Source organism: Hippocampus guttulatus, chromosome 4 (assembly GCF_054856545.1).
Source record: "Hippocampus guttulatus isolate MCC_2025c chromosome 4, RoL_Hgut_1.0, whole genome shotgun sequence".
In the NCBI taxonomy this organism is placed as follows: Eukaryota; Metazoa; Chordata; class Actinopteri; order Syngnathiformes; family Syngnathidae; genus Hippocampus; species Hippocampus guttulatus.
Genome location: NC_141264.1, coordinates 15,478,416 through 15,491,395, shown reverse-complemented (window position 1 = coordinate 15,491,395; position 12,980 = coordinate 15,478,416). Strand labels below are relative to the sequence as shown.

The 12,980-nt window shown below is 41.4% G+C and overlaps 1 protein-coding gene across 2 annotated transcripts in view; it reads right to left on the bottom strand.

Moving 5' to 3' along the window:
- Window positions 1-12,980, bottom strand: part of rabl2 (RAB, member of RAS oncogene family-like 2) — a 23,966-nt gene extending 10,986 nt beyond the window's left edge. The window contains exons 1-6 of one of the 2 annotated variants that reach the window (XM_086109503.1): window positions 12,357-12,980; window positions 12,261-12,290; window positions 11,694-11,773; window positions 10,803-10,882; window positions 10,512-10,623; window positions 10,333-10,430 (exon numbers count right to left, since the gene is read on the bottom strand). In XM_086109503.1, the coding sequence (XP_085965629.1) occupies window positions 10,333-10,430; window positions 10,512-10,623; window positions 10,803-10,882; window positions 11,694-11,773; window positions 12,261-12,290; window positions 12,357-12,469 (513 nt within the window). In that variant the 5' untranslated portion in view covers window positions 12,470-12,980. The remainder of the gene's footprint in view (window positions 1-10,332; window positions 10,431-10,511; window positions 10,624-10,802; window positions 10,883-11,693; window positions 11,774-12,260; window positions 12,291-12,356) is intronic. The other variant, XM_086109504.1, reaches the window with a different exon arrangement.

The following is a 12,980-nucleotide window of genomic DNA, read 5'->3' as shown; positions in this document are numbered from 1 at the left end:
GAGCACAGAAGTCCAATAACAAAACACCACTCGAGTTCTGATCGGGGGGGCCGTTCCTCCCAATCACGCCCCTCCAGGTCTCACTGTCATTGCCCACGTGAGCATTGAAGTCCCCCAGCAGAACAAGGGAGTCCCCAGCAGGAGTACTCTCCAGCACACCCTCCAAGGACTCCAAAAAGGGTGGGTATGCTGAGCTGCCGTTTGGTGCATATGCACAAACAACAGTCAGGACCCGTCCCCCCACCCGAAGGCGGAGGGAAGCAACCCTCTCGTCTACCGGTGTGAACCCCAATGTACAGGCACTGAGCCGGGGGGCAATGAGTATGCCCACACCTGCTCTGCGCCTCTCACCATGAGCAACTCCAGAGTGGAAGAGAGTCCAACCCCTCTCGAGAGAACTAGTACCAGAACCCAGGCTGTGTGTGGAGGCAAGTCCGACTATATCCAGTCGGAACTTCTCTACCTCACACACCAGCTCGGGCTCCTTCCCTGCCAGAGAGGTGACATTCCATGTCCCAAGAGCTAGCTTCTGCAGCCGAGGATCGGACCGCCAGGGTCCCCGCCTTTGGCTGCCGCCCAGCTCGCATTGCACCCGACCCCTTTGACCCCTCCCACGGGTGGTGAGACCATGAGAAGGGGGACCCACGTTGCCTCTTCGGGCTGAGCCCGGCCGGGCCCCATGGGTGTAGGCCCGGCCACCAGGCGCTCGCCAACGAGCCCCACCTCCAGGCCTGGCTCCAGAGGGGGGCCCCGGTGACCCGCGTCCGGGCAAGGGAAACTGAGATCCTTTAATTTTTTTTATCATAAGGGGTCTTGGAGCCGTGCTTTGTCTGGTCCCTCACCTAGAACCTGTTTGCCATGGGTGACCCTGCAGGGGCATAAAGCCCCAGACAACTTAGCTCCTAGGATCATTGGGACACACAAACCCCTCCACCACGGTAAGGTGACGGCTCACGGAGAGGTTACTATACATGGTCAGGGGTTTTTTCGGCTAAAAACGCCTTACATGGTCATTTTTTTCGGCGAAAAACGCCTTTCTATACATGGTCATTTTTTTCGTCGAAAAACGCCTGACTATACATAGTCTTTTTTTTCAGCTAAAAACGCATGACTATACAGGGTCGAGTTTTTATTGCTAAAAACACCTTACTATACATGGTCATTTTTTTCAACTAAAAACGCCTTACTATTCATGGTCCTTTTTTCGGCTAAAAACGCCTTACTATACATGGTCGTTGTTTTCGGCTAAAAACGCGTTACTACACATGGTTGTTTTTTGCGCTCAAGACACCTCACTATACATGGCTAAAAACGCCTTACTATACATGGTCGTTTTTGTCGGCTAAAAACGCCTTCCTGTTCATGGTCCTTTTTTTCGGCTAAAAACGCCTTACGATACCTGGTCGTTTTTGGCACTGAAAATGCCTTGCTATGTATGGTCGGTTCTTTCGGCTAAAAAAGCCTTACGTTCTCACATAGGGTCTACACACGATGTTCGTTACAACCCTGTTAGTAAAGTGGTTTGTGCGTCCGCGTCCCAATGCAGAGGTGCAGGGTTCGATTCTGGCTCAGGCCATTTGTGTGTTGTCAAAAACATGTGTGGCCATCCTTTTTTTTTATTCTCTTCACGCTCTCACTCACACCAAGGAATAATTCACAAAATGCCTCATGATGCATCAGCATTTTTTTCTGCAAAAATACTCCTTTTTGGACATGGTCGTTTTTTATTGTGAAAAACGCCTTTCTTTACCAAGAAAAAAAAAGCCGTGGTGTCTTGAAAAAAAAAGTGTCATCTTGAGACAATGTCGGTTGCTTATGTCCAGCCAGCTAGTCGAGTGGTTAGTGGGGCTCTATCACAGTATGGAGGTGCTCGGTTCAATTCCAGCTCTGGCGATTTGTGTGTTCTCAAAAACATGTGGGGCCATCCATTTTTTCGCTCTCATTCACACCAATTAACAATTCACAAAACACCTGACAATACATGGTCGTCTTTTTGGCTGTAAAAAACGCCTTGCTATAAATGGTCGTTTTTTTATTGTGAAAAATGCCTTCCAACAGACAAAAATAAAGCTTGACTATTCATGTGCTTGTATTTTGAAAAAAAAGTGTCTTGTATCGGAACTATGTGAAGCGTTCATGGCGGCCTAGTAGTCGAATGGTTAGTGTGTCTGCGTCACAGTGCAGAGGTGCAGGGTTCGATTGCGACTCCAGGCTTCTTGTATGTTTTCAGAAACAAGCGTGGCCATCCATTTTCTGATCCTCTTCTCGAGACATATCTTTGCACTCACACCAAGGAACAATTCACAAACAACCTTCGTATCGATCGTCGTTTTTTTAGGCTAAAATCGTCTTACTATACGTGGTCGTTTTTGTTTCAGCTAAAAACGCCTTATTATACATGATCGTTTTTTTTTCGTCTAAAAACGGCTGAGTAAACATGGTCGTTTTTTTCAGCTAAAAACGCCTTACTATACATGGTCGTTTTTTTCAGCTAAAACGCCTTACAATACATGGTCGTTTTTTTTTCGGCTAAAAATGCGTGACTATACGTGGTCCTTTATTTCGGCTAAAAACGCCTGACTATATATACATGATCGTTTTTTGCGCTGAAAACGCCTTACTATATATGGTCGTTTTTTTTTTTCGGCTAAAAACGCCTTCCTATATATGGTCGTTTTTTTCGGCTAAAAACGCCTGACCATACATGGTCGTTTTTTTCGGCTAAAAACGCCTTACTAAACATGGTCGTTTTTTCGTCTAAAAACACCTTACTATACATAAACGCCTTACTATACATGGTCGTTTTTGTCGGCTAAAAACGCCTTCCTGTTCATGGTCCTTTTTTTCGGCTAAAAACGCCTTACGATACCTGGTCGTTTTTGGCACTGAAAATGCCTTGCTATGTATGGTCGGTTCTTTCGGCTAAAAAAGCCTTACGTTCTCACATAGGGTCTACGCACGATGTTCGTTACAACCCTGTTAGTAAAGTGGTTTGTGCGTCCGCGTCCCAATGCAGAGGTGCAGGGTTCGATTCTGGCTCAGGCCATTTGTGTGTTGTCAAAAACATGTGTGGCCATCCTTTTTTTTTATTCTCTTCACGCTCTCACTCACACCAAGGAATAATTCACAAAATGCCTCATGATGCATCAGCATTTTTTTCTGCAAAAATACTCCTTTTTGGACATGGTCGTTTTTTATTGTGAAAAACGCCTTTCTTTACCAAGAAAAAAAAAGCCGTGGTGTCTTGAAAAAAAAAGTGTCATCTTGAGACAATGTCGGTTGCTTATGTCCAGCCAGCTAGTCGAGTGGTTAGTGGGGCTCTATCACAGTATGGAGGTGCTCGGTTCAATTCCAGCTCTGGCGATTTGTGTATTCTCAAAAACATGTGGGGCCATCCATTTTTTCGCTCTCATTCACACCAATTAACAATTCACAAAACACCTGACAATACATGGTCGTCTTTTTGGCTGTAAAAAACGCCTTGCTATAAATGGTCGTTTTTTTATTGTGAAAAATGCCTTCCAACAGACAAAAATAAAGCTTGACTATTCATGCCCTTGTATTTTGAAAAAAAAGTGTCTTGTATCGGAACTATGTGAAGCGTTCATGGCGGCCTAGTAGTCGAATGGTTAGTGTGTCTGCGTCACAGTGCAGAGGTGCAGGGTTCGATTGCGACTCCAGGCTTCTTGTATGTTTTCAGAAACAAGCGTGGCCATCCATTTTCTGATCCTCTTCTCGAGACATATCTTTGCACTCACACCAAGGAACAATTCACAAACAACATTCGTATCCATCGTCGTTTTTTTAGGCTAAAATCGTCTTACTATACGTGGTCGTTTTTTTTTCGTCTAAAAACGGCTGAGTAAACATGGTCATTTTTTTCACTAAAAACGCCTTACTATACATGGTCGTTTTTTTCGGCTAAAACGCCTTACCATACATGGTCGTTTTTTTTTCGGCTAAAAATGCGTGACTATACGTGGTCCTTTATTTCGGCTAAAAACGCCTGACTATATATACATGATCGTTTTTTGCGCTGAAAACGCCTTACTATATATGGTCGTTTTTTTTCCGGCTAAAAACGCCTTCCTATATATGGTCGTTTTTTTCGGCTAAAAACGCCTGACCATACATGGTCGTTTTTTTCGGCTAAAAACGCCTTACTAAACATGGTCGTTTTTTTCGTCTAAAAACACCTTACTATACATAAACGCCTTACTATACATGGTCGTTTTTTTCGTCTAAAAACGCCTAACTGTACATGGTCGTTTTTTGGCGAAAAACACCTTACTCTACATGGTCGTTTTTTTTCGGCTAAAAACGCCTTTATATATACATGGTCGTTTTTTTCGGCTCAAACCGCCTTACCATCCATGGCCTTTTTTTTTTTTGTCTAAAAACGGTAGACATGGTCGTTTTTTTCCCGGCAAAAAACGCCTGACTAGATACATGGTCGTTTTTTTTTTTTTTCAGCTAAAAACGCCTTACTATACATGGTCATTTTTTTTCGGCTAAAAACGCCTTTATATATACATGGTCGTTTTTTTTTCGGCTCAAACCGCCTTACCATCCATGGCCTTTTTTTTTTTTTTGGCTAAAAACGGTAGACATGGTCGTTTTTTTTCCGGCAAAAAACGCCTGACTAGATACATGGTCGTTTTTTTTTTTGGCTAAAAACGCCTTACTATACACGGTCGTTTTTTTTCGGCTAAAAACGCCTTAATATACGTGGTCGTTTTTTTCGACTAAAAACGCCTGACTATACATGGTCGTTTTTTTCGGGTTAAAACGCCTTACTGTACATGGTCGTTTTTTTTCATCTAAAAACGCCTTACTATAAGTGGTCCTTTATTTCGGCTAAAAACGCCTGACTATACATGGTCGTTTTTTTTCATCTAAAAACTTCATCCTATACATGGTCCTTTATTTCGGCTAAAAACGCCTGACTATACATGGTCGTTTTTTTTGTCTCAAACCGCCTTACCATCCATGGCCTTTTTTTTTTTTTGTCTAAAAACGGTAGACATGGTCGTTTTTTTTCCGGCGAAAAACGCCTGACTAGATACATGGTCGGTTTTTTTTCAGCTAAAAACGCCTTACTATACACGGTCGTTTTTTTCATCTAAAAACGCCTTACTATACATGGTCGTTTTTTTTCGGCTAAAAACGCCTTAATATACGTGGTCGTTTTTTTTGTCTAAAAACGCCTGACTATACATGGTCGGTTTTTTTTGTCTAAAAACGCCTTACTATACAAGGTCGTTTTTTTCAGCTAAAAACGCCTTACTATACGTGGTCCTTTATTTCGTCTAAAAACGGCTTACTATATACATGGTCATTTTTTTCGGCAAAAAACGGCTGACTATACATGGTCATTTTTTTCGGCTAAAAACGCCTTTCTATACATGGTCGTTTTTTTCGGCTAAAAACGCCTGACTATACATGGTCGTTTTTTTTCTGCTAAAAACACCTTTCTCTACATTGTCGGGTTTTTTCGGCTAAAAACGCCTTACCATACGTGGTCGTTTATTTCAGCTATAAACGCCTTTCTGAAGATGGTTGTTTTTTTCGGCTAAAAACGCCGAACTATACATAGTAATATTTTTTTTGCTAAAAACGCGTTCCTATACAAGGTCTGTTTTTTTTTCGACTAAAAACGTCTTACTATACATGATTGTTTTTTTCGGCTAAAAACAACTTACTATACATGTTTTTTTTTTTTTTTTTTTTACTAAAAACGGCTTACTATACATGGTTGGGTTTTTTTGGGCAAAAAACGGCTTACTATACATTGTCATTTTTTTCGGCTAAAAACGCCTAACTATACATGGTCGTTTTTTTCGGCTAAAAACTACCGTATTTTCACGACCATTCGGCGCACCGTATGGTTGGGTGCAGTCTCATTAATGGGTGCTATTTCTGTATTTTACACATAGACAAAACGCACTGTATTATTGGGCGCAATTTTAAAGTGGTAAAACATACGCCAGCTTAAACATACGGCATTCATGCGCGCATGCTAAAAACACGTTAGCTTGAAGCATACGGTAGCATGCCAAGACATACAGATAGAAGCTAAAAACACGTTTTTAAAAAGGCAACGGAAGCAAAACTGAGTTCCGTTGTATTTTATTTAGCCATTGTACAATGTACTCATGTTTTTCGATCAATCATCACCCAGAAATCCATCAAAGTCCTCATCCTCTGTATCAGAATTGAACAATTGTGCAAGTACCGGTAATCCATCAAAAACGCCGTGTTCCCTCTCGTTGTCAGTCACTCTCATTACCATGTGGCTCCACAGAAATGATGCCGGCTTTGCCAAAAACTCGAACAACAGTGCAAGCAGACACGTTCGTCCAAGCAGCCACAATCCATTCGCAAATTGTGGCGTAACTCGCCCGGCGCTGCCTCTCACTCTTTGTAAAGTTGTGTTTGCCATCGATCATTCATTGTTCCCATGCCGTTCGCAACTTTACTTTGAACGCCCGGTTGATGCCGATGTCCAGCGGTTGGAGTTCTTTAGTCAAGCCTCCGGGAATAATGGCAAGCTCAGAGTTCATTTGCTTGACTTGGTTTTTCACCGCTGTTGTGAGATGGGCACGCATGCCAAAAGCATAACCGATGGCTTGAAGTTTGAACTGAGCTTCGTAGGCGTGTCTCTTTGTAGAATTTATTTTCGGGGGTTCTTAGAAACCAAAACTGAAGTTGTTTTGCAACAATGCACATAGCCACACTCTATACAGGTGTTGGTACCTGCTTGTAGCGTCCCTTTAGCGTCCACTTACACGCCCACCCTTCACTCATTGGCGGACTTCTTCCCCGCATGCCTGTCACTCACGTCTGCCTTTTCTCTCTCTCTCTCTCTCCATATATGTATATATACACGCCCACCCTTCACTGATTGGCCGACTTCTTTGCCGCATGCCTGTCCACAGTCACTTCCGCCTTTTCTCTATATAAACAGCGTGTCGGCTGTCAGTCAGGTTTTGGAACTCAGCGCATACACAAGACGCTCTGCATCATAAGGCGTCCTGTCCAATTTGGAGAAAATTTAAGACTTTTAATGGCGCCTTATAGTCGTGAAAATACGGTACTTACTATACATGGTCTTTTTTTTTTTTTTTTTTTTTACTAAAAACGGCTTACAATACATGGTTGGGGGGTTTTTTTGGCAAAAAACGGCTTACTATACATTGTCGTTTTATTCGGCTAAAAACGCCTTACTATACATCAGCGGTCACCAAACTACGGCCCACGGGCTGGATCCGGCCCACCTCCACATTTGGTCCGGCCCCCCTGAACAATACCAGAGAGTCTTTTGATTTATTTTTCATCTATGTATATTTGTATTTTATCATAAAATTTGGCTTTTGCAAAAAAATATTCCTTAGTTATGAACTATTTTCATGATTAACTATTAGCTAGTAACAATTTCATAAACACATACAGTATAACGTGACATTTGTTCCATCCTTCTGCGGTCTGTGCCGTTATCTGGCAACCCCAGAAAAAAAAATCCTAAACCCGTCCCTCTCAAAGAGAACGTAATCATGGCGAAAAGGTGAGGTAAGAGAAAAAAAAAATATTCAGAATACAGGGAATTTAACCCAAAATGGAGAAACGATTTTTTTTATCAATGCAAAGAAAAGATTATCTGTCTCATCTGTCGGTGGCGGTATTCAAAGAATACAATCTGCGGAGACACTATGAATCCCGTCACAACAACAAGTACGATTTTTTGCATGGGCAAATGAGAGCAGACAAACTGTCAACTCTAAAAAGAGGAACGTTAGCTCAGCAAAATACATTTTTACGCCAAGCTCAGCTGAACCAGCCATCTGTTTGGGCTAGCTTTCGGTTTGCTCAACTGATAGCAAGCAGCGGTAAGGAGAGTTTGTCAAGAAATGCATGAATGCTGTCGCAGAGGTGGTGTGTCCCGAGAAGAAAGACGTCTTTAATACCACGAGTGTATCAAAAAAAGTTATTTGATTTTGTGTGGGTTTCTGGGAAACACTACATTTTTACATCTAGGTACTCTTGCAGTCACACTTTTGCTGTTACAAACTGACCCCGGCCCCCCCATCAGAGAAGCGAAAAGTTATGTGGCCCTCACAGGAAAATGTTTGGGGACCACTGCTATACATGGACGTTTTTTTCGGCTAAAAACCCCTAACTATACATGGTCGTTTTTTTCCGGCTAAAAACGCCTTTCTATACATGGTCGGTTTTTTTCGGCTAAAAACACCTTTCTATACATTGTCGTTTTTTTCCGGCTAAAAACGCCTTACTATACATGGTCGTCTTTTTTCGGCTAAAAACGGCTAACTATACATGGTCGTTTTTTTTTTTTTTTTTGCTAAAAACGCCTTACTATACATGGTCGTTTTTTTCGTCGAAAAACGCCTTACTATACATGGTCTTTTTTTTCGTCTAAAAACGCATTCCTAAACAGGGTCGTTTTTTTTGGGCTAAAAACGCCTTACGATACATGGTCATTTTTCTCGTATAAAAACGGCTTACTATACATGGTCATTTTTTTCAACTAAAAACGCCTTACTATACATGGTCCTTTTTTTGGGCTAAAAACGCCTTACTATACATGGTCTTTTTTTCATCTAAAAACACATTCCTATACAGGGTTGTTTTTTTTGGCTAAAAACGCCTTACTATACATGGTCATTTTTTTCGGATAAAAACGGCTTACTATACATGGTCATTTTTTTTTCAGCTAAAAACGCCTTACTATACATGGTCGTTTTTTTCGGCTAAAACACCTTACTGTAGATGGTTGTTTTTTTTTTTTTGTTAAAACGCCTTACTATTCATGGTCGTTTTTTTCGTCTAAAAACGGCTCATCGTTCACTTCAAAGAGACTTTGAATGCACAGAAACACTGTACCGGCTCGTTCGCAACCGACACATCACTTGTGAAAATGTTGGTGATTGAACAGTCAGAGGTGCTGCCAAAAAGAACCCTTTCTGCACTGAAATACAATGAAATTAATTTTGATTCCGTTTGCTGCAATACAAACCGAATACTTCATACTTGACCATAAAGTTAATTTAAAACTTCGTACCTCAATTCAAAAACAAAATCTGATGTTGAAAAAAACATTGTTTTGTATTTGTAAGACTGAATATGAAAATAAACAGAATTTAATTTTCAGTGAGGATGAAATCCAGTTTCAAAGAAAAAAAAGTATCGTTTCAAATTCAGATTGTACAATTCAGATTCAGTTATTCTATATGATTTCGTCTGGATACAAATCCATCCATTATCCGAGCCACTGACCTTCAATTCCCGTAATTCAAATTCAGTATAAACCATTTAAAAGTTATTCACGTTTAGTTTTTGGTGGCAAATATTCCACCCCACAGCGTCACACCTAGTTTACTTTTGGTTGTAAAGTGTCCTTGAGTGTCTTGAAAGATGCTTATAAATGAAATGTATTATTATTATTATTATAAGAAATTTCAGGGGTTATTTTTACTGACCATTCATTGTTCATGACATGTACAAATTTTTATTTTCCTAACACACTGTCGATTCTTGTTTTCTTAGAGTTCTTACAGCCGCTGTGAGACCTAACAGCCTAACATCTTGGGCCTCAGACCAGGAAATTGATGTCGCAATCAAAAGATGGCTACATCTGGCTTCTGATCGGGATGGTGACAGGAAGGAGAGCATGAGAAGAAAAGAGGACATGGAGAGCGCAACAATTTGATGGACAGAAAAATACCGTTCAAGAGTAAGCTGCATCCCAAGTTGGACTTTGTGTTCACTGTTAAATAAAGAAAAGTGCATTTTTCCAGTATATGTGGAGTTGGGTGTCTTGAAAGGCGCTTATAAATAAAATCTATTATTATTATTATTATTATATGTGAGGTTCACAAATTATGACAATAAACATATTTTTATAACAGTCGTTATTGAGACTTTTTTTTAATGTGTGTCAAATATGGCTCATGAAAGATGTGGCTTAGTTGAGGTTGAATTCAAGCTGATATCAGGAACCTGTTCTGGCCCAGCATAGGGCCGGAGTAGGGCCAGATATGGTTTTACAATGCGGCTCAGATCTGGGCCGAATGCGGCCCACATCATGGATGCCAGACGTGGGCCACTGCAGGACCGTCATTCATTGAGGTATGTGGGCCGAGTGTACGTGCCGTGTCTGCCCCAGAGCTGGGCCAGACCAATTTTGCTGACTGGGAAGAAAACTGATACATGCAAGAAAACGTGTACTTGAAATTGTGTGACCAACGGTGAAAACGGGTGCCCCCAGATGGGACCGCTGGCGTCAGAAAAAAAAAAGAAGACAAGACCTCATACCTTAACGACGTTCGTGCCATCGGCTGCAGATACAAAGTAAAAAGGGAGTCCTTTCTTCTTGGCAAAGTTGAAACTCCGTTGCGTCACCTTCATGTCAGCTGCAGATGGGAAGAAACTGGGCTTAGCTGTTGTCATTGTCATTGTTAGTTATGTGGCGCTGAAAAACAATGGATGCCCACCGTCGATCTTGTTGGCCACCACACAACAGGGGATCTCGGGTCGATACTCTCTCAGCTCCTTGTACCAGTTGGCCAAGTTTTTGTAGGTGATTTTCCTCTGAATGTCGAAAACCTTACGTGTGGAACAAGCCAAAAGAGATGCTATTTGAAATGAACAGGAATTGGGCTTTGACCTGCAGTGTAAATCCAGCAAAGGTGCGCAGTCATTGTTTTAAGTCACATTGTAACAACGTACAAGTGTATGTTGTTGAAGTGTATGTTAAACGATGCTCACCATTGCATGAGTCTTACCATGATGCAAGCGTGTGCTTTGTGGTAGTATGAGGGGTGCATGCTCTGAAATCTCTCCTGACCAGCCGTGTCCCAGAAATCTGTTGATCAGGACAACATTAAATACAACCTGCTGTGACCAGGAAGGGTGACACAAATTTTGTGTGAGCAGAGTTCTAGTTTTTTTTTTACACTGGTTGCACTTGTGCTCCCAAAGTGTTTTCTTTGTTGCATAAGCAAAAAAGTGAGCTGCGCCCAAACTTGCAACACCATCACATTCAATACTGCAGTTTGATCGTTTCTCTCCTTTTTTTTTTTTTTTTAAACCAAGAATGCGACATGTCTTTTTAAGCAATATTGACTGGTAAATGATGAACAAACAATCTGGTCATTATTAAGTGCTATATTTTAATCACAATTTTATAAAATAGGTAACAAACTCAAAAGTATTGGTGCTTCAAGTGTTTTGTGTCAGTGTTGGCTATGACCTTTTAACATATGGGTCTAAACATTCAAGAAATTGTCAATTATTCTTATCTCAACACCTGCAGCGATTTTAACCTTAGGCCTGTCAAGATAACAGTTTTTAGGACGATATATTTTCCTGAAAACTATAATGATAAACAATATGGTAGTTGTTTTTTTAAATGCTTGAACCCAATGGAGGCTTTTAGAGTCACGGCTTTCCTCGTCTTTTCTTGCCCGCCCCTGTAAAGGCTGGTCGCACAGGTGAAACCTCTTATTTTTTATTTTTAGGAGTACCATTGAGAAATTGTTCGTCTGGGCACCCAAATTGGTCTCAGTTTATAGCCCTAGTGTGTGTGTGTGTGTGTGTGTGTGTGTGTGTGTGTGTGTGTGTGTGTGTGTGTGTGTGTGTGTGTGTGTGTGTGTGTGTGTGTGTGTGGCACATACCCACTGCTACGGTCCTATTGGCCAGAGTGGCTGTATGTTTGTAGAGTGTCAAAGCGTACGTTGACAACTGTTGTGGGCGACTGAAGGGGGAATTAAGGAATAATTATGTAATTTTCCCCAGAATGAATAGCGAGTCAGCTTGCCTTGTTTTAATAGGGAACATAGTTGCAGAACTGGCAACTGATAGCTGCTGCAGTAAAGCGTAGGCCGTGGAGTACAATAGTCCTACAGAATCCAGAAAACTTGTAAAGTATAGATTGTCAGTACTTCAACCACCTCTGCTTTGGACAGTGCAATGTAATAGTAGTAGCAATAGGTTATTAGACAAAGGTAGGAGTTGGATCAGGAATTTTTTTTTTTTGGTTTTACGTTATGCTATTTGGCAAACGATAGTGTTACGTGTGTGGTTTTGGTCATTCATTCCCACACGTTTGGAAGCAATTGTAGCTTCACAGGGGCATCATGGTACCGGAAATATCATTCCCCATGGAATGTCACAAGGCGATGTAATGTGTTGGTAACCCAATACTTTTGTCCATGTAGTGGTTGTCCCTCCACAAAGGATACTATTCGTCCAGGAGAAACCTCTCCATCAGCCTGAAGAAGAGAAGAAATGTTTCAAAGCAACAAGTTCACAATGACAGTTGCTTTTTGACAACTTACTTAGATTTACCGACGGCACTGTCTCCCAGACAGATGATCTTCACTTGTTCGTCCGCATCGTACTTCTTTTGGTCCAGCTCGGGGGTTTTGTGATCATCATCTTCAGCGGCCATTTCCTAACCTCCTCCTCCACCTTCTAGATTGTTTTTATTCGTCTCCGCTTCAAATTAAAACGATTTCGACATTGCGAAATAGCTTCCCAAGCTAACGAAGAGTGGCTCACCGCGTCCGCCGGCTTGTTAGTAGAGACGTATCAACGTGTGTGCGTTATTTTTCGCCTCTGTGCATTTGATTGGTTAGTTGTCGGTTTAAGAGAAATCAAACCGACGAGTCGAACGACTGCAGCTGAGGAAACATTTTGTCGAAATAAAACGAGTGGATTTTACACGTAATTGTGCACCCTGATTTGCTAACTGGCCGATCGAGGCGAATAAACGAATTACGACGGATATTAAGTTACATTTTACAACCACCTTGCGACTATTTATAACGTATATATCTGTATGCATTTATATCTTGTATAGTCAACTCTATCGCTGTAAAAATGTAACACGTTTAATATCTTTCCGTTTATAAAGGTACAAATCCGTATTGGGGGTTTGTGTTTCTATGCAACGGGGACGC